Below are 24,214 nucleotides of genomic sequence, written 5' to 3' on the forward strand. Positions count from 1 at the left end.
TATATTTGTTTTTCATTTGTACTCATTATTGTAAGGAAAGAGTATTACAAATATGACTATGATATCAAATAAGTATATAATAAAATCTGTAAAAAGAAAAAAAAAACGTATTGTGCTTGTCTTGATGTATATTTTGGTTGGTATTTATAAAAAAGCAGAAAATTATGAAAATGTTGAAAATCGCTAGCAGTTTCAGCAACAGTGGGTGTGTTCAAAACAATTTTTCACAAAAACAAGCCTGGTGACCTATTGTTTTTATTTTTTCATTGTTTTCAGCACAAATTTTCCTATCATATATGTAAATTTAAAAAAAATCTATGAAAGGAAAAAAACTATAGGAATTCTCTTTAAGCCAGTGCTAGGGGGCGTGAGAGGTGTTGCACAATCCCATTACTTCTCATGAACAGACTCAATCAAACCGAATCTGCTATTATTCTTCTTGGTTGCATTATTTGCTTCCAATGGGTCTTTTTACAGATTTTATTAACTATCACAACAGCAATCTTTAAGTGCCGTGTGGCGGCTGTAAAAAGTCTCCCTGTACTTGGATTCAATGTTGTTATATTTTCTGGTCCTTTGGAATCATGGAGTCCATTCGACATATGTGTAATAGAGTTCCGCTTTAGCCGGTGCTAGGGGGCGTGAGAAGTGTTGCACAATCCCATTACCTATCATGAACAGAGTCAATCAAACCGAGTCTGCTATTACACTTCTTGGTTTTATTCTTTGCTTCCAAAGGGTCTTTTTACAGATTTTATTATATAAAATAGCAATAAATTAAGATTTGGCATCTTCCACTTGAAAATACTATATTGTGTTTTCTTGTTGTAGAAGACAAACCTATGGAGGAACTCCAACCTGCAGGATCTTTGTTCGAGGGCCTGGCATATTCATACATGTTAAACTATATGCCTTTCAACCTCGTTGGTAAAACTGTTGATGGCAGAGGTATTATAATATAATAGTTTCACTAATATGACTATTATTGTTATAGTTCAAATGCTAACTAACATTGAACAATACTATTTAGAATACAGATACAGCTCCTATAGAAACTGGTTCTAGAAACCTGAATAATTAGCAAGAATATTTTGTTGTCAATGTCTTAAGTCTATGTCTATCTTGAAATGATAGACCATCGCGGGTGTTTTTATTTTCAGACTTCACAGGGAGATTTGTAGATGCAGTTAAAAAGTACAAAGTCAACTGCAAGATTGTTCCAAAGGTTTATGTTATAGTGCCCTCATCCTGCGAGTTCCCTCCCTCGGGGACGCAGTTTGAAAAAGAGGAACATCTTGGGCCTGTGGAACCAATAGTCCAGGGATTCCGTAAATACTTTCTGCAACTTTATGCATTGACTATTTCAAGGCCTGGCAAATGGAAGGACGTAGTAAGCTATATTTGTTCTTTACTGATTAGTTCCCTTACGTTTTATGCAGAAATATCGGAATTGAAGCATAATAATATGTTATTTGTTATTATGTTTTATTATATTAGTAACGGTTTGGACTCCATTTCGAACAACGCACAAAAATTATAATGATATTTGCTGTTTGAGCCTACCCTAATATATAACAGGGAAACGTAGTAAAACATCATTGTATTTGTGACTACTCATGTCATCACAGCTTTATAAAAATTTCAGAAAGTGTGTTACGCCCGTGAATATGCCACACCAGCTATTGCCTTGCGCGATATGACAAGGTTACCGTTCGCGGGACTTAGCGTGGAGGACATGAGGAATCAAGCAAAACAATTTGCAGATTTTTCTAATGAAATAATGCAACACGATATCTTCAACAGAGAAATTGGAGATGTAAAAGATAAATGTTCCATTTTGTATTTTGAAGGTTTGTATATGTTTGATTGTAAATCAAAACATAGGAAATGTTCACTGAGGCTATCAAAACCTGTACAAAATGGTAATTTGTCCTTTCATATATATCTATAAAATCATTTTAATCCCCCATGATCACACGAGAGAGTGCAAATATGTGTTAACTGTTCCATTTGTCCATTGTTTTGAAAGTCTGAAAGGCAAGGGTTATAAATATGATATGGGAATAAAAATGCATATAGCGCTTAATAACGAGAAATGTAAAATAGAAAAAGTGGAAACTCCACAGGTCGCTCAACACGAAAAAAATGATAATGTTGCAGGCTCAATTTGATTGAGTCTGTTCATGGATGAAAGTGGAAGTGTATGCTACCGTCCACGTCTTAGCCCCGAGTTGTGCAGAACTCAACAATTACACATGTGTCTAGTACCAAAAAAAGGGACATCCACAGATGTGTTCATACGGCGCTGCACACAGAACCTTCAATGATACACTAGTCTGTAGTTCCATAAAAAGCTGCAAATGGTTCCCAGTTTAAATAATGGGATTGCCCTAAACGAGAAAAAAGGGCAAAATTAAACAAACTTGAATTTAGAAAGGGGTCTGAGGTTACGGAGACTGCATATCATACAAACTGTCAAAGACAAAATTAATCAAAGGCCTGAATGGCCTGAGTCGGCTAATGATTGATGTACTGGCAGTATAGTCTACCAGTTTCAGTTTGTTTTTAGTTTTTTTCTTAAAATTTCATAACACAGCTCGATATTTACCCAAAATATTATATCCGGATACGGTTACACTTTTCTCCAGTTTGAACAATATATTTTACAAACTGTAATGATACGAAGACATTTAGCAGTAATTGGCAGTATCTGACATTGAAGTTTACGGTTAAATTACCTCTTATTTAAATCTTTTCATAAAAAGTTGTTTCGTTTCGTGTTGTTGTTGTTCGTAGAAGCAGCCAAACATAGACGATCTACTTTCGATTTCAAAAACTACAAGAAAATACAATTTAATGTTTCGCCGATTTGTTTATTTCTCGAAAAATAAGAATTAAAGTCATTTTTAATATCAGTAGTAACTAAACAAACCAGTAAGAGCTTCTTCTTCCGATAATTTATCCGTTTATTGACGGCAAAATTCAACCCTCGCAAAGTTTATAGAAATCATACGATGCGTGTTTACGTTCAATGTGGGAGAATTAAGGCTATCGGCTATGTTACCTAACGCATCCAGACGATTCAGATTTTGTTTTTAAAAAAGCATTGTATGCGTTTCTGTAATTTTATATACGTTTTTATATGCTTAGAAATTATTAGACATGCGTATTTGCATTATTTCTAAACGTAATTTACGCTAATACGCATCTTATCTGGAGCCCTGTGGAACTATTTTTTGTCTTTCGCTGGATGTTACCCATGCTTTGTAAGCCTGCGCAATTCTTAAAATGCACATTTATGCTTAATGAGTTACATTCGAGAATTGCACAATTACAAGTCATAAATATGACAGATTACATCGTATATTGGTCATAGCAAAGGGAATTGACACAACTTAACTTCATTCATGCAGTGAACTGTTTGAAGTTTGAGAAATCTAATGGAACTACATCCCTTCACTGTGTTATTTGGTCCGTTTAGAGAATCGTTGGATAGCAAGGACTCGTCAAAAGGCTTTCAGCCTTTAGCCGACTCAAAAATCAGACACCATGTCCAAGGGATATTATACAATACCGAAATCAATGATAGCCGGAGTGTTGGAACCATCCAATCCGAAATGTTTAGGCTGAAAAACTTAACCGTACCAATAGCACAGCATATAAATCGTGCTGAACGATCTGAGAAGATCGAAATATAACAGCTCTGATTGAGTCTGAGATTGCATTTAACATAGCCTGATCGATTCAGCACTGGGAATGTCTTCAAATCCTGACATCTTGAAAAAGTTCTCCCACCCAAATTAACTTTAAATGAATACATTATTACTATTTGTCGTTTAAAATCTTTCCGATTGTTTGATTAACATCGAGAACTTTCTCTTCTTAGTAGAGCATTATAAGTATTCCATCAAGCTAAATTTAATATTAAGAATGTTAACTGAAGTAATTTGACTCAATACATACAAACAATGTAATTGTCTATTTTACTCTTGTTGTAAGTAAATAAAATACTGTATTTTTATCAAACTGGCTTTACAGGTTTGCTCACTCTTTTCAGATGACAAACATGGAATGGCTGGAGTAACAGAATTGTTGGAAGAACAAATAATACAGTGTCTGGAAAAGAGGCTCTTCGTCGAACCTCCTTAGCATAGAGAGAAAAGTAAAACATTTTCAAAGCCGAAAATATCTGATATGTTGTATTACGCTCTAAACTTCATAAAGGTTTTAGCACCTTATAGAGGAATTTTATCTGCCAAAGAAAGTGTTGATAATGAACGTTTGGCACGTGATTTCATGAATTACAAGTTAATGAGTACATATGTACCCTTATATTGCGTATTTATCCTATTTATAACTTTTATTTTATACAACCGGGTGTTTGATGGTAACTAGATGCAGGGCTTAGCTCAGGGGGAAATACAATAGTTCAATAGTCGATAATTATTTTTAACAGGTCATGAATTCATTCGAGTCAATAATCAATCAGGTTTCAGATATGACAAATTAAATGCATCTTAACTCAATACTATGCCCAATTAGAAAAACCTTGCACCCATGTTACCCAGTAGTGCCTTAAATCGCATGTATGTAATAATTAGCAAAACTTAAGAAATTTTTGTCTTTTCAAACAACGAACAAATTTAAATGTGTAAAATTAATTCTTAAATTTGCTTACAAAACTGATCAAAATTGTTTCCTTTTAAGATAAACATATACACATTCAGTTTTTAAAGAGAGCTTTTAGATTTACTTTGAACAAAGACTATTGAATTGTTTTCTGAACTAAACTCGTTCTACAGAAAATTACATTTCAAAAAACATTTTTTGTCTTCTATCAGTATTCAAAAATATATTTGTCTGTTTATAAATAAATTATTTGAATTATCATATTTGTTTTTCGTAAAAATGTCTGTGGCAGTGTTACAATCTGCATTGTTTTCATTATAAAAGTATATCATATTGTAGTTTATATAGAGGGTACATCGTCTTCTATATCCTTTCCCCATAGTGCAAGATAGTTTGGTGTTTGTGCACATTACTTCCAGGTTTTGTTACCCCTTTGGAAAGTTTTTTTTTTGCTAAATAAGTGGTATAAGATGCCAGTTCTTGCACACCTATTCAAATTTACTTGCCAAGATTTTTATTGACGATTATCATTGTTTTAAAGACAATAAAACTAAAATTTATTTATTTGATACAGTTCAGGAACACAAGGAACACCATTTTCAGTGGAGGTGTTCTCTATGTATATGTATACCTATATATAAATACAGACATTTTTCTCGACCTAAATAACCACTATAATACACCAGACCAATTACGGCAGATCGCCTACTAGTACAAACGAGCGCGCACATTTCACAGCAAGTCCTCTAACCCAATAAGATTGGTTTCGATGCTACTTTATATACACACCCGAATCACACGTTCATACTGGTCCAACATTTGCATATATACTCAAATTTCTGTTTCCATGTCTCACAAATCAGCAGTGACATTTAAGTCTTTCTAACTGATTGAGACCAGAAAAACTAAATTTTCTCTTTCTGAAAGTTAACTGGATCTCGAGGATACACTGATAACATACTTAAATGCGTTAAGGGACATCCCAACCTCGCAGTTTCCTAATTCCCTTCAGGTTAGACAAGACAGTGTACATAAAATAACTCCTCGCTGAGAAAGACTATAACATAAGTGACATAACACAAGTTTGTAGAAAGTACAGCATATAGATAGAGTCAATTTGAGATATCAGAATGGCAATGTACTCAACAACTTGAAGTCAGAGCTTATAAGTGCACGACTAAGCAAGTTGCAGGACAAAAAAACTCTCTTCGTCCGTTTTTATAGGATTTAGGAGAACAGTCAAACGGAGTCTCACGTTTATTAGTCGTCATAGGAGAGCATAGCGACTGACTGTGGAGGCATGCACTAACCGTTTTGTAACATACTTTACAAATATTTAATTAAAGTAACCATTATGTTTAATTTTCCGTAGTTTAGAAACTACATCCCCATAGTAAACAGGATGTGCAACACCAAGTTTAAGAAGTGTTCTAAGGTTTGTGTTATATTACTTTAAAAGTTCGGTCGATATGTATTAAAATTTATGAAAGCCTTCCGTAGTTTATTATATTAGTAACTTTGGTGTAATAAATGTTTGGTGAATAAAGATTTTTATGATAAGAGTCCTCTTACCTTTAGCAAGTTCTTGTAAAAAAAATAAGTAGATGATGTTACTTGAGGGACACTTCTCCATCTAGATCGGGGATTTTGACAATCTCAAAATTGAAATAGTCTATTTTACCATTTATTTCTGTTTCTAATTTACCATTCACAAATGTTAAATGTATGTCACATAATTACGCATCCAAATATGAGGTATAAACCTTGTTCAAGAGTGATTTCTGAAAAATATAGGTTTCTAAAAGTCCTTTTAAATTGTATCGAATAACTTGTTTTAATTGTTTATTACTTTTATTATTGCAATCATCCTCAAAATCTGATTTGTCAAATCAGAACCACTGGAATATAGATTTTGACTAAAGTTTCCTCTTTTGAACAAACATGGAAGCATTTATACCTGCTATGTAAAATATCTGATTTGCAACTTAATTTAGAAGAATTCCGCTGAAATGGTTTGTATGGCAACGAATGAAGCGTTCATTACATCTTTTATACATTTGAAAAAATACATTTGCCTTCTTTCGTTTTCTAGGAGACGTAGTTTTGCATTATCTTCTCTATGATTGATTCATCCTTGACAATGCAAATATTAATAAAAGATCCATACGGCTTATGATTTCGAATTAAATCAGAAGAAATTGCTGACTAAATATATCGTATGCATAATTTACACGGTTTAAAAAGCGCTAATTACTTGACATGAACTTACACATTTTGAAGCATAAAGCGAGGTAATTTTAATATTGGGTTCAAAAATATCTTTTACTATGTTAATTAATATACAAACCTTTGACAAAAAGTAGAGAAAACAATCATTACAATTAGGATTTAAAAATAAGTTAATTTTATTTGTTCATACCACAAATATAACAGTCCCTTAATAAAGAAGGAATAATAAGCCTTTAATATACATGTAAATGTAAGTTACTTCACAGTTACTTGAGGCAAACACAGTTATGAACCCGACAAAAGAAACACCAGCATGGAAATATCAATTATTCCTTCGTAATACTTTGACGGCCCATAATTCATTTTGTGCAGAAAATTCAAGATATTAAAAAAGTTTGTTTATAGTGGAGCGGGATATTGCAAAAATACTTCAGTTGATAATACAAGCATCAGATTTACAGGATAGTAACTACCTAGTATGCACTTTAACATGAGATCAAGGGCCACTTGAAGTTATGTCATTTTCAAGATGGCCGCTACAAAAACAAAATGGCCGCCGTTTTTATGTACTTTTCAATACTTTATTTCAGGTAAGCATGTAATACATTAAAACGATTGCAATGTTTTTTATTTATGCACTTTCGTTTCACTTAAGAACAGAATACCAAGCTGTAGTATGCATATTATTTTAATTTGTAATCAATTTTGTATGACTACGCTATGTGTGTAGAAATCCAAACACTTTGTTTTTATAATTTACATTTTTTTGACAATGGTTAAATCTGAAGCACACCAACCAATATAAGTTTATACACATTTTATTCAGATTACATACATTCAATGCAATAAATCAACATCGTAAGAAAATGCGTCTTATAAACCATAAGGGGACAAAGAAATAGGGCAGCGGGAGCAATTGCACAGTCAAGAGCAATATTTTCCTATAATGCAAACCTTAAGAACTACTACTGTTGATTTACCATATATACCCATGAAACTATACTCGTCGGAAATCGTGTTCTAACCGAAGCAACAAATATGCCTATGCTGCATTTAGTCATTTTTTTTACAGTTGCAAGAACAAATTGCTGTGCATAACATACCTGAGCGGTGGCACATTGCAATTACCAGTACAGGAAGTCCTTTTGCAGCCCCACCTTTGAAGCTCCCCGCAGCATTCAGCTATAGCATACGCCCAGTTAGGGATCCACACATTGTTCTGCTTCAGTCATCCCCAGTTTGACGGAGGTGGCAGTTGCTGCATTGTAACAGTTGCTTGACCCCAGACATGACCTGCCTGAAAAATTGTCATTTGATGTATTGTTTCAGAGCACCTTTTGTTGGTGGAACCGGATTATACACTGTTTGATTCTGGGCAAACAAATCAAGTTGAGCTTCATCCACCTTGCATGTCGTGCTTGATCGATCATACAATATAACTACAATTTTTTAATGTATCCACTTCCGATTCAGTTATTGTGTCTTTGGAAGCACTGATACTATGAAATACTTATGTAGCTATTTCGAACACATTCCATGCCTGCCGTGCAGATTGCTTGCCCTTGCCGACAAATGCAGAAACAATGTCGCAACCGGTAAAAGCATGAAAAATGGAAATGCCTTTGAACGAAGATCAAGTGATCTACGAACTTCATTAATCCGAATTAATCTAAAATTCTTATCTTTCGACAATCTAGCCACAAAGCATTAATATTTAAATTAAGGTACGCTAATATAGCAAGAACTAACTACCAATTGTACTTGATTGGTGGCATGTCAATGGATATGCTTTGCATTTTTGTTGGCTTCTTCGTGGAGCAAGCGCATTTCTGTTTATATCTAAATTGCAAACAATATCGACACCTTTTGTTGCTATGATCATTTTATTGGTTGCGCAGTTATCATTATACCCCCAGATGCTGTAGACGGAATTAGTCTGCACTATTGTTTAGCAATTATTTGCCAGATTTCAATAAAACCTTGTAATTATGATCAGTACAGCCTAGTTGTGCATGTGCGAAGCGGATTCCATTTGGATTTTTTTTCAATTAGTTATGGCCCTTTAATAATTCTTTCTTTGTAGGTGTATGGGAAACATTTGTCCGCGCTATTTCTGGGTCATCATATGCGAGACTTTATCAAACCTTGTAATCATCATTGGTACCAAGTCAAGTTGTGCATGTGCAGTGCTTTGTTCGCGCCACTACTCAGTCATTGTATGCCAGACTTTTATCAAACCCTGTTATTATTATCATCGGTACCAAGGGTAATTATGCATGTGCAAAGCACGTTCCATTTGAATGATTTTATTGCTAAGTCACGGCCCTCCATTTCTTTCAAATATGAATAGAGTTACACTGGAAAAAACTTCAATATTTTTCTAATATATTTCATATGCTGTTAAGTATAACTAGTTGATGACCCTTAGTGATATGATCAAATACAAACGTGGAAAACCACAGGTCGTCCAACACGACATAAACGAAAATGTTGCAGGGTCGGTTTGATTGAGCCAGTTCATGAACGGTAAGACGGTAGTGGAAGTGCAATCTACGGTCCACGCCCTCTAGCCCAGGGTTGAGCAGATCTCAACATTTACACATATAAGTACAAAGAATGGTATTTAGAGACATCCGCAGATGTTTTCATACGGCGGTGTACATGGAACCTTCAACGATGCACAGAGTGCAATTCCATGAAAAGCGGCGTATGGTCCCGAAATAAAATAATGGCTGTACGCTATACGAGAAAACAATGGGCAGAACTAAACAATCTAGAATTTAGAGAGGGGGTCTGTGGTTATGTAGCCTGCATGTCACAGAAACTGCCAAATAAATAAACAGAAGATTACATGGTCCTCTGACCATGACCTTGACCTACTGACTACTTTCTTCTTTCTTAAGATATTGCCTTAAAGTGTGCAGTTTTGAACACACATCTCAAAACTGACTTAAAGTGACCTTGATTTTGACCTTCTTCGTTGTTAGGTACAGCAATAAAATTTTAAGATCTTATACAGTTTTGCACAACATTTTTTGTGCATCTTTGTACATTTTCTCCCTTTACAATATACAAATATATCATATTTTCAATACCCCTGTTCTTCTGACAATACGCTGCTGCCTGGGGGTATTCTTTGCCATTAGTGATAGGTCTTGTAATTTCCGCAAGAAAACTAAATAGTTCAGTTTTATTTTCATCCCATCTAAGAAAGCTATTCCATGATTTAGGAGGTCTACTATTAAACTCTTTTTGACATTATAAATGTTTGAAATAGAACACAAACAAAAACACAAATACTCAAACTTATAATGATAGATACAAATTTGGTATTTTAATAAAAGGTATGTACTATTATAATTTGAAGGCCGAGGGACTATCATTTTACCATTTTCAATATAATATATATTTTAACATTTTGCTGTATGGGATACGACTTGGTTTCATCCAGTTACATGTAACTCCCGTACGATCTGTACACCATCCGGAGCATTAAAGCATTGTTCCTCTTGGCTCGGCTTTCCCGAGATGGCACATTCCGTCTATTCTGGTTCGACACTTTAACCATTAAAAGGGGGAGCAAAGCTTCATACAAGTGTTGAAGTTATCACTGAACCCTATGCTGAGTTGCACGACAGTGAACTACCCCATTGTGTCCTGGTAGTGATTGTGGTACGTTCTATAGAATCATTACACATATCATTTAATTATAAAGGATTAAAATATTTTGTTTCAGCGGATTACCAATGGTTCAGTATTGCTATGATTTTGAGACGGTTTCTCAGTGAAACAAAGCAAGAAATGAAAAAAAGAACAAAGAAGAGATTGAAAAAAAGAGAAGTCCATATAAACCATACGAGTGTTATTCAGGCCAAAATCATAATTATAATATTATAAGCTATCAGGTATATCTGGCACCAGGATCCATTCAACCGTCGATGGTGATAGCATTTGAAGTGGAAAACTCAAACTTGGTCGTGATAAGAACGCTATTTAAAAGTCTGGAGGCCATTTTAAAGATGGCGACCATCTTAAATGGGTAGATATTTGGAAAAAAGGAGGATTAAAAATAAAACTAACAGCATATGGGGACACATTTATAGGAAAAACACGTTATATCCAAACAAGTATGACACTTTAGAAACTTAAAGATCCTGATTATATGAAAAAGTGCCAAAAATGCCTCAATTCTGGTAGCCATTTTGAAATTTGGCGGCCATCTTGAAAATGGATGATTTTTAGGTGGCCCTCCATCATTTTTGAATCTGGGCCATGTGATGAACATTTAGTGTAAATTTCATGCTCGTATCATCAAGTAAAGTATTTCCTTAGATTTTCTCACTTAGCTGCTCCACTATTCAATACGAATGTGATTTGTACACCCAAAACTATTCTTATTTATCATCGCAATTAGTGACAGTGTTTGAGGCACCTTAAGGGGAAATATATTCAAAGTAGTCCCAACCGAAGTACTGTAAAATATATTTGATATTTTCCACCTTGAAGTTATTCAATATATTTCTTCACTTACACAGCAGTTATATCTCCGTATTTCTTCGGAAACCATAAAATAGAATATACGCATACAAAATTCCAAAACAATGGACAGGCATTAAAATTTAAATATATTTTGGCTAGGGCATAAAGGTCAAATATCAATTAAAATGCGTTTGCAAAAAGAAAAAAAGAAAAGTGTGTTCCTTTTTTAATACGGAAATTGTCAAAGTTTTCAACTTGTGTGAATAAAATGAGATAGGATAAACTAGAATTGTCATTTGAATTATTTAACATTTATCGTTTTAAATTGTGCAGTTAGAAATTTCATTGACATTCCATAGAAAACCAACCTATGTGTTTCACCCTTTTAACAGTATTTTGTTGGAAGGTACGTTGAATGTTATACTCAAATAGACATGTAATTTTGACATAAAGGTGTACATTTGTTTAAGTTAATGCTAAAAAGTCCTCTCAATACTCAAAACGAAAATACAATTTGAAGGCGTTAACACGAACATTCAGAAACGTGTATGAATGCCACGAAAGCATTAGCTTAGTTTTTCTACCATATACAGATATATTTGGAAATGTTGACTTTGACATAAAAATGGACTAGACTATATACGAGGATGCAATTATCCATTCAACTTTCGTAGATTAAAATTGTTATTTTTGTGACTGAATACTGATAAAAAGGTTGTTAAACGTAAAACAAACACTAAAAAATCTCATGTTCGATTTGTTTTCAATTATGACGGTAGTACCGTAGTTGATCTTTTATTTCCAATGTTAATGCAATTAATAGATAATAGCTTTGTTTAATACAATGGACTTGAGACTGTATGACCAGTAGGCCCGTCCCGTCGCTAAATCCAGGATCGTACTACAGTACAGAACTATCATCACTTGTCTAATAAAACTGTTTTATGCAGTGTTTTTATGCAGAGAGGGATTCTTACACAATATGTAAAACTGGAAAACTTAATGATATCTTTCAAGGGAAGTTGTTGCTCTAGGAAGGTGTTGTTTAGAGATTAAGGCTAAAACTTGTACATTGTTATTTAAGTCATTTTGCGATTAATCCCATATTTAATATATACTGACACAAAAAGAAACTGTGCACTTTTATATTGAGCATAACTTTTTCGTTACTAAGTTTAAAAAGAATGATTTTATTATCATGAGTAAAAAATAATCTTCCATACATTGAACTAATTTACTCAATATTTAAGCGCATGGATGTCCTTCAAACTGACCGAAAGCTACAATGAAACTTTTTGCACGTGCTACCCGTGCTACATGTTAACAAGTACAGATTGTCACTGACCGATATCATTATAGATTATACAATAATAAAATAACAGTAAATAAGAATTTCACTCGTTAACAAGATGCCACGGCTTCAAGAAAATGAACGAATTCAGGCTCTTCTGTAACTTGCATCCGGCGTCAGCGTCTGAGATATCGCTAGGTAGTTTAACAGCCACAGAAATTTCATCATGAACCTTCGACAATGCTACCGTCAAAATGGAAGCGTTAGAAATCTTCCATGATCCGGCCGGCCGAAGGTGACAACGCCACATCAGGATAGATACATGACGTTGACGCACAACAAGCACTACAGTAGAGCAGGGAATAAGTAGGCAAACAGTTTTAAACCGGCCTCGGGTCAATGCAAATCTGTTAAGGGCTAGAAGGTCAGGTCCTTTATAATCGACATCGTATATTCGTCTTGTCTGGGCACGCCGTAATTTACGCTGGAACCATGCCATGTGATTTAGGGTACTCTTTAGTGATGAGTCACGTTTAAATCTAAGCACTGCTGACGGTATTTAGGCGAAGGGGAACGTTCTGCCCAGAATTGTTTGTTAGAGCGAGATCGGAGGGAGAAATGTTATGGTCTGGGAATGTATCATGGGCGGTAGGAAACAGACCTTGTGGTTATTCATGGACATTTAGATGCCCATGTTATTCATGGAAATTTAAATTCACAAGGTTATGTTAACAATGTTTTTCGCCCAGTAGTTGTTTCCATCCTACAACAAAACCCTCTTTGTTTAATGCATGACAACTGAAGGCCACACACTACTATACATACCAGAAATTATCTCGCTTGACTTACGTTACCGTCTTGCCATGGCTGGCTTGCTCTCCGGACGGGATCCCCGTTGAACACTTGCGGGACTTGCTGGTTCGGAGTGCAAGGAAAACCTATGTAATCAACAATATCAATAATTGACCGCCGCCTTCATTTATGAATTGAATGCCATGCCCGACAACGTTATAAGACATATCGTCAGGTCAATGCATTCGAGAATACTTGCCTTGATCCGTAGAAAAGTAGGACAGAACAGATACTAATTAATTTCAATATTTCTTGACAAAAACCTGAAGGAAAGTAAGCATTTAGAAAACAATACAGATATGCAAATTTTACTTTTGCTACTTCTTCATACAAGCGTCAAACAATGCACTAACAATCTTCCTTATTTGATGTATTTTGATGTGAAGAAAAGATTTTCAAACATTTTGATACCTAATTTGCCCATATTTCTTTCACGAAGGAAAGACCTTTTATTTCTTAAACAAGTGCACAGATTCATTTTGGTGTCAGTATTCATAAAACTTTGTTTTGATATTGATTTTTTTTTCTACTTTCAGTATGGTGTTATAATATTGTACTGCTTTCTATGGGTTACAGTAGTATTTGACTGTATGAAATCCAACTATTACTAAATATTGGACTACACGTCGAGTAAATTGAATGTACATATAAATCGTTTTCCTAATGCAATGCAGTATCAAGTAAAATTTCGAGTATTAAATTAAAATTGGACTCCACGTGAATGTATGTAAAACAGAATAAATAAATAAAACAAATCAGTAAATGAATAAAAGCAAAGTAACGTATGCGTTTGTTCAATGTACCAAGATCACTCTGAGAAAATAAAATGAACGAATATAAACGATATCCAAAAAGGCGTAGGAATAATTTCCCGAAATTTCAAGAATAGTATAAATTGAAGTTTTTTTTAATTCACTTATCTGTTAGTTAGTTTTTGTAGTTATCATTTTTTATTTGATGAAATTAACATGCTTTTTGGTGTTAGTAACAAAATGGTATTTTTAGTATCTACATGAGGCAATATTAATTAGAAGACGAAGCAAAGAATAAGAATTCAACAATATCTTAAAGCACCTATATTTGAAATATCATGGCGGAAAATATCACAAATTCACCAAATACGATGTTTACGTACATAGTTTAGAGAACGCGACAAAGGTTCGCAAAATAAATGAGGTACTAAAGATTTGGACTGAGTGGTGTCCTACTATCCCGGAGGAAAGTATTGTCTTTGTTAAAAGGGACCAGTGTTTGACAATATCATATATGCTACCAAACACTCAAAACCTGTTCTGATAATGTTTATAAAACACAACAGTAGCTCTCATTTGGCAACTCTTGTAGCACTTGAAAAGTCATATGGTGAAAATGTTCTATGTATTAAGGCGTTTCTAAACGAAAACAGGGAGTTTTAACATTTACACCAAAATGGCTTAGTACAGTTGGCAGAGGACCTTTTTATGAAAATAACAGGCAGGCATAAATGATATATTTGTTGATTAATACGCATCTCCAGTGAGGCCGTGAACCATTCTGTCTTTCGAAGAAAATAAAACTTAGAGGTATTAATACAATTAGCAATAAAAGATAGATCATTACACATCGACATGTTTCTACCTTTCGTCTTGAAAGTTTTGACATGTGCTAAATTGTTTCTGTAACTTGTAATGACTAAATGATTCTTTGGGGCCTCTTAAGTTAATGTTTCAAAGTTACAATTCCTTTCCCTTCTGTTTGTAGAAAATTCCATATTTAAGTTAATAAGCCATGTAATCTACCAACCGTCATGCCTAAAACAATCACCGGAGGCGCAACCATCGAAAGCTTGAAAGTCGGCACATGACCTAAAATTGTGTCAGTTTTAAATAACCCCTAATTAAATCCACAATAATTCTTCGTAATACAATTGTTTCAGCTTGTATTGGTAACAACCCCACATATTTTAACAGGAATTTTGATTTAAAATTAAAGTGAACTTGAAAATACTAGTGCTTCGGTTTATTAATCTTGATTTGTTTTTTGAAATGGTACTCGTGTGGAAATTGCTGTGGGAGAGAAATATGGTTCAACTATTTTCTTCAGTACCTTTCCTGTAATCTTCTAGGTAAAAGTGATTCGTTTTAATTTAAATGACTTTATTTACATAAGAAATACAGGTCTTTCTCAAGTAATTGAATTCGAACCAAGAAATCATGACTAGTATCTTATGTTCTCTTAGTGTATACACATATTATTTTGCTAACAAAATTACTTGAATTGACAAAAAGAAACAATCATTTGGCGGATCAAACCGAATCTATTTTTTTTTCATTGCGTCATGTTCTTCTAAAAGAGCGTATCGCGGGCTTTATTTTTAAGAAATGCTTTTCAAATGAACATGACTTTCATGTTTAAAATGTTAGCTAGAGAAAGATGCTGTTGGGAAACGAAGTTTGAATAACGTTTACAAATATGAACTCCAAACAAACTGTATGTATATTTGTAATGTTGAGATGTCTAGAAAGAAATATACGGACACTTCATTATAGAAAAGATGCAACATGAATTAGATATATAAGTCACACGCGATGACAAGCAGCGGATACACATGTATACTCTGAACATCTTTGGATGGAAATGAGGTATTCAGTACAATGTTTTGTTTTTGTTTACAATTAAATTTGAAATCACATTCATGGAATAATTATTGAATCTTTTCCAACTTATTTTAAATTCTGAGCAGTTTTGTAATATTGGTTAAATGTTGTTTGATCTAACAAACCCTTAATTTGGACTTTACGTAGATTTCCTCTTTAAGTGGTATCCAAGATACAAATTAAACACCATTTTAAAGGACGTCAAAGACGGTAGAAGGATAGTTGTAATGTTAAAGACATCTTTAATAGGTCAATATTGTGATCAAAAATGTAATTTTCCTGAGTTCAAACTCTAGCCAGTAAAAACATTTCACAATGGAAAGTACACCATTAATATCATTTTGCATATAAATTCAAAAATAAAGATTTTTTAAACTTTGAAATTATAAAGATAACGAAATTATAACTGTGCATGTCATATTCTTAAAATACCGAGGGACAACCCGAATTACGGAAAAGTTAAAGTGTTACCTAGCGGTAATCCATAACATTGGACACAACGCTTTTCATTTTGATTGCAGTTATATGACTTGTATACGGATTGTCTGCTCATCATTGCGTCAGTGTATAAGATGGAGAAGATGGGCTTTGTCGATACTGATGTGTAATTCCGAAGTTTCAGGTTCTACATGACCTTCAAAGAAGTTTCTCGAGAATCTAAACAACACTAAATGAAAGGCTACAGTAGATATCGTTATGTACCAGAAAATAAGTTAGTGAGCTTGCGTTGAATATTACTATTACTTTGCTCGTCACACAATTAACTAAACTAATGATAATACTGTTATAAATATACATGATATACATTTTAATTTAACAGTTAGCGATTATTTATTACGGCATTTTCTTTGTAAATCTGTATATGTAGGCCAAACTGGAATCTAGGCAGATCTTGATTCGGTCCAGACCAAACTAGAATTCTAGTTTGGATAGACTGATTCCGGATCTGCCTAGGCCAAACTAGAATCTTCTTGTTTAAGAATTAACATATTAATAGACGCTAGTTTTCACCCCACAGGGGCATCAGTGTAACAATGGATTTTGGTGGTGCTGTATAGTTTGTACTTTTTGTTTCTTTTGGGCAATTTAAATAATTTTTGTCTTTCCTAATGGATGGTAAACAGACCATATTGTTCAGAAAAAAAATATGATTATGATATTTTATTGATAAAATACTTTTAAGGATTTGATGAATAGTTGACGTCTTGAAATTAGAACATTAAAAAATCATAGAAAGAAATAGTTGTTTTACATGAAAATTGCACAGCTTATCAATTAAGTACATTATTCTAAAATTCCAGTGTCAATTTAATGATAAATGCTTGAATTCCCGAAAAGGAACCACAATAAGGGGTCTCACTTCTGGACAATCCAGAGCCTTTAAAATCTAATCATTTTCAAAGAAATGTTGAACATTTTCGTTTTGATGCATTTGCAATGTTCAATGTACGAGTACTGAAATTTCGAATAATAAGATTGATCATCTTTTCTAGGAATTTTGAAAATTGAATGTTTTTATTTCTTAACAAATGGAACTCTATTTTAAAGGGGAATAACTTCTTGTGAATATTTGATGTTTGGAGCAGTATGCTACAATGCGTTTAAACATGTATTGGACTGAGTTTATAAGTAAAAAAAGCTGTCACTAATGGTGAAAAATGCCCCCGTAGCGCCTTGACCTTTGACCTGGTGGCTTTGACCTTTGACCTGGTGACCCCAAAGTCAATAGGGATCGTGTACTCAATAAGTACTATCAGCATGTGAAGTTTGAAGGTCCTGGGTGCAATGGTTCGCGAGTAAAGTGCCTTCCTGCAAAAAGTTAACGTTGTGACGAACGAACGAACGAACTAACGGACGGACAGTTGAAAACTTATATGCTTCCCTTCGGGGGCATAAAAATGTTGTCTATTTAAAGACAATTGTAAGACGTTCGATTTATGGTTTATGATATCTTTTTATGGGATAATCATGTCTGTTTCATGAAAGCCGTTATATGTTCAAAGTTTGTAAAATGACAAACTTTGACATATTGCATATTACGGAAAAAAAGAACAACGAGTCCTAATATTAAAAAAATATGTAAGATTGTGATTGTGATTGATTTATATTTTTTTTCTATTTGTCCAATATACACATTTTTGACAGACTGCCATTTGCAATTAAATCAAAGGGAAACAACTATTGTAAGCAAATGTGCATAATCACTTTCGTAAAACGGAAATGATTAATCAGAGAAAAGAGATTTATAAACCGTAAAAATAAGGTCTTACAATGTTTTGCAAATGAACAACGTCTTTACCGACATTCTAGTTATTCAATACATGTTTTCCCGTTGTGTTCCTGTCGCCTATTTATTTTCAAAAAGTTGTTCCCCGTTGAAAAACAATTCCATTTGTAGAGAAATGAAAATAAACAATTTTCAAATTTCCTGAAAACGATGTTTAACCTAGTCATTCGAAATTTCAGCACTCGTACAGTGCTGCAAATTCTTCAAAAACAAAAATGCGCAACATTTCTTAGGCAATGGTGAGATTTTAAAGGCGCTGCACTGTCCAGAAGTGCGGCCCCTTTACTTGGACCCTTTTCGGAAATTCAAGCATTTCTCAATGAATTGACAATCGGTTTTTAGAATAATAATCCTATTTTATCAGCTGTTTAATTTTCGTGTCATACAACGTTTTCTTTCTATGATTTGATGATGTTTCAAGACATCAAATATCCATCGAACCCTTAACCAAACTTTCACTTCAGCAATATATACAGATAAGCAAATATATGACATTTAATAACACATAAACAACTACATTAAGTTCTCTCAATAATCTATCCTGTATTTTCACAATTTCCGTGCTTTTCAAATACCCTGCATAATAAAACAATTATTAAATGGTTGACTTTTGATAGTACATAAATCATTTATTTTCACATTTTCAGTCATTTCCCAAATACCTTACAAAATGAAACACTGATAGAACACATACAGTGTATAAGCAGATTTATGACTTAAAATTACATTAACCACTAATAACAGTTTATTTTCATGTTTTCAGTGCTTCCTCAAAAACTGGGCAAATGTGTAATGCAGCAAAAATGTTTATAAGATAATTCTAATTTGGCCCAGGCAGATCCGAAATCAGTCTAGCCAAACTAGAATTCTAGTTTGGTCTACTTTGGCCAGCTGTCAATCAAACCAATCGATAATCCAATCAGAGATCGATATCTGATCAATCACTCGGAACGCTTCGGTTACTGAAAACCGACGCCATTTTCCTTAGACAAACTCTTGTATCGAAGTAGATTGTACATGGTATTTCATTTCGACTTTTAAAACTATTTCAACGAAACAAATATGGTGAAATGGTGCCAGTGGGGTACCTGTAATTCAGACAGTAGTTATCCAGAAAGACTGAATGGTGGCATTGAGTTTTTACCGTTTCCTAAGTCGAAAAGACAGCTCGATAAATGTAAAAGATGGATCAAGGCCTGCGGTCGACCCCACGAGCAACTGAACCTACAGAAAATTGACGGCAATTATAACGCTTATATTTGTACCAAGGTATTGTATAGCGTTTTAAATTCATTTATTCTACGTCAGTAGAAGCTTCGTTTAAAATTAGAAACATGTGACAAGGTCGCATTTCTCCACGATTTGGCCGATCACAGATACCCCCAACCACGTGCTGGTGTAAACATTACCGTATTTGGTAGCATGTAAACATGGACAATTTTATGACCCTGATCAATCTTTGTACGAATTAGTTGTATCCGAATTCTACCTCTACTTTAAATAAGGAAATGCATTAGGTAGGTCCGTATTTTCTGTAAGTGTACAGTTGTCATTCCTTTCCAGTTTGAATCACGCGACAGGTTATCAGACAGTCAGAAAACAAAATATGAAACATTTCTATTCAACTTTGAATTTCAATTTCTATTCAACTTTGAATTTCAAGAATGAAAAACAAAATGTACCGTTACACATGCCTGTGAAAATGTTCTACTGTATGCCTTTAGTATGTAAATGTGTCTTTTTGGTTTTAAATCCTGGTATGCTGACAATGTATACAAATAGGGCTGAACACATAAGCTAAGTTCTTTAGGAAATTTTCTGGTTTTCATTAACAGAAATCTTCCATCAAGATATGTATGACATTAAAGCTGTAAGATTTCCTTTTTATTCATGATGTTATGTATGTAGATGAAAGGCAGTGGCTAGTTACCAGCACCAAATGTCTAGGAAACCAGTTTCGGCTATTTAGACTTTTTTTTGTGTCGGCTCTATATATACATGTCGTACGTGAACATGAAAGTCTAAGGTTGCGGCTCTTTAATCAGCTGTATAATAAGGAGTCATTATATTAGTTAAATAAATTACATATTTTGTTAACCGGTTTATTTCACTGTATTTACACACTCCTGTCATATCGCCGAGATTTTGTTACATTATCAACTAAAGATCAGAGTGTAATTACTGTTATTGATGTCTACATAGCCACATAGACATAATGAATTTTCTTTCTCAACTTTCAGCATTTTCTCGAGGGTAAACCTACTGACAAACATCCAGATCCAGTACCTGCTTTATCAGTCGGAAGTAAATTAACACCTATCAGACCTCCGCCAAAGAGACGGCCTGATTCAGAGCCACCAAGAAAGCGGAGAAATGTGCTTTCAGAAATTAACAACAGGTAAACAGTAAAAAAAATTAATGACTATACAAGCTATTTATTATACATTATAAAGATAAGTTTCATTTCAAGATTTATTGTAATCTATACTACTGTTTGCAGATCAAACTGCCCTTTCGTCTTTTCTTAAATCGACAGACTTGTACCTTTACGTCACAAAAGCAGCGATGCTGAAGCTATTTTTAGATCTCGTCTATACAGGTAACTCCGCCTTTCCGATACCGAGTAAAAATATTGAATGAACATGTTTACATCGGCTGTATCACCGAGAAATGATGATTTAAATACTCATAAATACTGTTGGAACGCGTGTTTAACCGGATTGTAACAGATGTATCAGATCTAATCTTCATTTAGAATTTAAATGAGTCTTGCCACAATGCACACTACATTTAGGTAGCGTGGATGTGAAAACAGGACAACCTCTTTTACATTACAGGCCTTTTTCTGCCTAAATTTCAGTACCTTTTGCTGCAGAATTTTCTTTTAAATAATGCATCTCGTATTAAGTTTTCACTATAATTATAAAACGTGCCTGACTGGCTCATCATTGATTGAAGGGCATAAGTTCGAATCCCGGAACCGACCATGCCTCTTTTGTTGAAGAAAGTCGGCAATTTCTTACGAAATATGTGAGTCTTAGTCTAACTAATTTGACGCGATCCTAGGAAACAGTTACGAGTAGTTTTCTCCACTCGAAAGAAATTGTCATCGCTAGATTTGGCTTTAAATGCTGATTTTGTTGCGAATATGAGATAAATTCAAATAAAACTTACATGTATCAAAAGGAAGTCCAAATAATTGTACTCAATAGTTTAATATCGTTTATTTTTTGACTCATCGATATCCCCTTTACGTAGACAACGTAAAATATCAAAATGTAAAATCGGTCTTCCCGAGGTCTCATTATTTAGACTAATCAAAAGGGGGATTCAATTCCTCATTAATTTATGTAAAAGTTATCATAATTCCCCTTAACACACACGATTAATGTACACATAATATGCAACCTAACTTGAAATGACGGTGTACTATTATTTATCCTAAATTATTTTGGTCCGTTTAGAGTGACTGTCACAAATATAAAACAAACTAAATATCGAAAGTATAATAAACTAGATCTATAGGCGTAATGGAGTGAGATTTGTGATAGTTAAGCTACGGAAGGCTGCAAAAGTTTGAATATCAAATAAATCAGTTTTTATGGATATGACAATTAGATCTACAAGTGTTACGTAGCTTGAAGGTTCAATGATACCTTTCTATAAAACCTTGTGTACCTTGCGTGGTTGGACATTTCGTCGATAATAATTGTCATAACAAACAAAAAACGCTGTTTTCATTTGAACGTAGATGAAATATTCTATTCTACTTTTAAAACATATTCAATAATTATCACCATATTGCACTTTACAATGTATGCAAGTACGGCGATACTTTAAAGATAGAGTCAGAGCGCGCGCTTTGTGTGACGTCAAGATAAAGAAAAAGGTTTCACGAGAAGGTGAATGAATAATTTATTGTGGATGAGGCGGGGTTAACCTGTCAGGAGTATTCCAAAAATAGCTTCAGCTTCACAGTTTTTGTGACGTAAACATGCAACTCTATCGATTTGAAAAACGTTGAAGGGGCAATTTGATCTGCCAACAGTAGTATATTTATAATTATTTTCTGTAATACAATACTGAAGAATAATACACATTGAAATATATAACATACACATATCACTCATCAAAATTGTTACTTTTTTCTAGCATCACTGATGAAAATGTCTACAGGGGTCAGTCAACTGAAACGCAAACTGGAACCATTCAGAAAGGTATGTATGCGATCATTCTATTCAACACATGAATTTAGTAAAAAGATGGCACATCTTAGAAAAAATGTTTTCCATAGTTGGCTGATCAGGATAAACCCGTAATATGTGCAAGTCCTGGCGTGTATAAGTGACAAAGTCACAAAATTTTGCTCCTGTCACAAGCAACTGCCCTTGAACTTGAAACCAATATGCATGGGTTTTTTTTAATATTTATATTACCTCCATTGTATTCTAAAAAGAAATCTGGACGTGGCACTTCAGAATTAACAATGTCCAGAATTTTACTGTCTCTAATGGAAAATGGACATTTCACTTCCAAAATACCCGATGTACCATTGTCACATATTTTACCGTCCGGTGTTGCTCCAACACGTGGAAAGTTTGGATTCACAATAAATCCGCACTCATGCACGTGATTTTTTGTTTGTTTTTGGTATAACTTCTTGGCAACTCTTTCGTTTGCCGAACCATAGCTGGTAGATGCTGACGTAAATTTCTTGGGATTTTGAATACTGTCAATTAATGTCTTTGTGACGGCTGACTTTCTCAGCATTAGTCTTCCAAAGTTTGAAGCAGTTATTCTCTTTTTTCTTTCTGAAAACCAGCTTTCACTTTCAGACTGCTCTCTTGTATTTATCTCCATTGCAATTGTTTCGTCTTTTGTTATAGAAACACATTTGAATTGTTCACGGTAATCATTAGTGATATCAATGTTTGTTAATGTTGGCGTAAAGGGGAACTGCAGATTTCCACAGGGCACTGTGTTTGCCGCCGGTCCTTCCATTGGTTGGATCAGTTGTAACTGCAATTAAATTTTTTTTAGAGTATGTGTATCTTGTAAATTTATGTATGAGCCGTACAACAGGAAAAGGTGCCTCACTGTAAGAACTTTAATCTCTTATATTTAGATATATAATATTGATCAAACTGCAAGCAGATAATTAAGTATATATATTTGTTTATCTGTGTTTTCAGAAGTATCACCACTAGACATGCTGGCTTTAGCTGCTGATAACCAGACCCTCCAAAGACAGCTTGACATTGCAAGATAACAGTCATCACAACAGATTCTACATAATGAAGAGCTTAGAAGAGAAAATAGCACATTGAAGAAAAATGCTCAACCATCAAATACTAGTGTAACACTTAAAAAAGGTGCTGTTTTCACTGTAGAAACTGTAAGAGACAGTCCAATAAGGGACAATTTCAAATACTATACTGGATTTGTTTATTTGCGGTTCATGTGCATTTTCAACTTTCTTATACCGAACAAATGTGCAATTCCTATTCAGTTCTCTAGAACTATATCAAGCGTGAAGAACATGAAACTCCAGGACCAGTTTCTGCTTACAATGATCAAACTAAGACTTAACCTGCAGTTTAAGCATTTGGGACATTTATTTGGCATTTCCTCGCAAGATGCCGGAGCTCTTTTCAGAGAATGGATAAACTACATGTTCTATCGCTTTGGGTCAGTACCGCTGTGGCCAGGTAGAGAAATTATTCAGGAAAAGATGCCAAAAAAATTCAGAGAAGAATTCCCGGATACCATGATAATACTGGACGGCACAGAAATCAAACTCCAACGGCCATC

General features: G+C 34.1%; 1 protein-coding gene and 1 long non-coding RNA gene across 8 annotated transcripts in view; both read left to right on the top strand.

The window, feature by feature from the left end:
• The window catches only part of LOC123554298 (stimulator of interferon genes protein-like), a 67,296-nt gene extending 62,408 nt beyond the window's left edge, over positions 1 to 4,888 (top strand). For 5 of the 7 annotated variants that reach the window (XM_053548249.1, XM_053548250.1, XM_053548251.1 and 2 more), the window contains 4 exons: positions 832 to 948; positions 1,161 to 1,390; positions 1,646 to 1,850; positions 4,058 to 4,888. In XM_053548249.1, coding sequence (XP_053404224.1) covers positions 832 to 948; positions 1,161 to 1,390; positions 1,646 to 1,850; positions 4,058 to 4,149 — 644 coding nt within the window. In that variant the 3' untranslated portion in view covers positions 4,150 to 4,888. The remainder of the gene's footprint in view (positions 1 to 831; positions 949 to 1,160; positions 1,391 to 1,645; positions 1,851 to 4,057) is intronic. The other 2 variants (XM_053548255.1, XM_053548254.1) reach the window with 2 other exon arrangements.
• Positions 4,889 to 19,828: 14,940 nt separating this feature from the next.
• Positions 19,829 to 23,730, top strand: LOC128558570 (uncharacterized). The gene is made up of 4 exons (XR_008371724.1): positions 19,829 to 19,920; positions 20,644 to 20,801; positions 22,556 to 22,620; positions 23,596 to 23,730. It is a non-coding gene; the product is annotated as an uncharacterized LOC128558570 (long non-coding RNA).
• Positions 23,731 to 24,214: the final 484 nt, after the last annotated feature.

This window comes from Mercenaria mercenaria, chromosome 7 (assembly GCF_021730395.1).
Source record: "Mercenaria mercenaria strain notata chromosome 7, MADL_Memer_1, whole genome shotgun sequence".
NCBI lineage: Eukaryota > Metazoa > Mollusca > Bivalvia > Venerida > Veneridae > Mercenaria > Mercenaria mercenaria.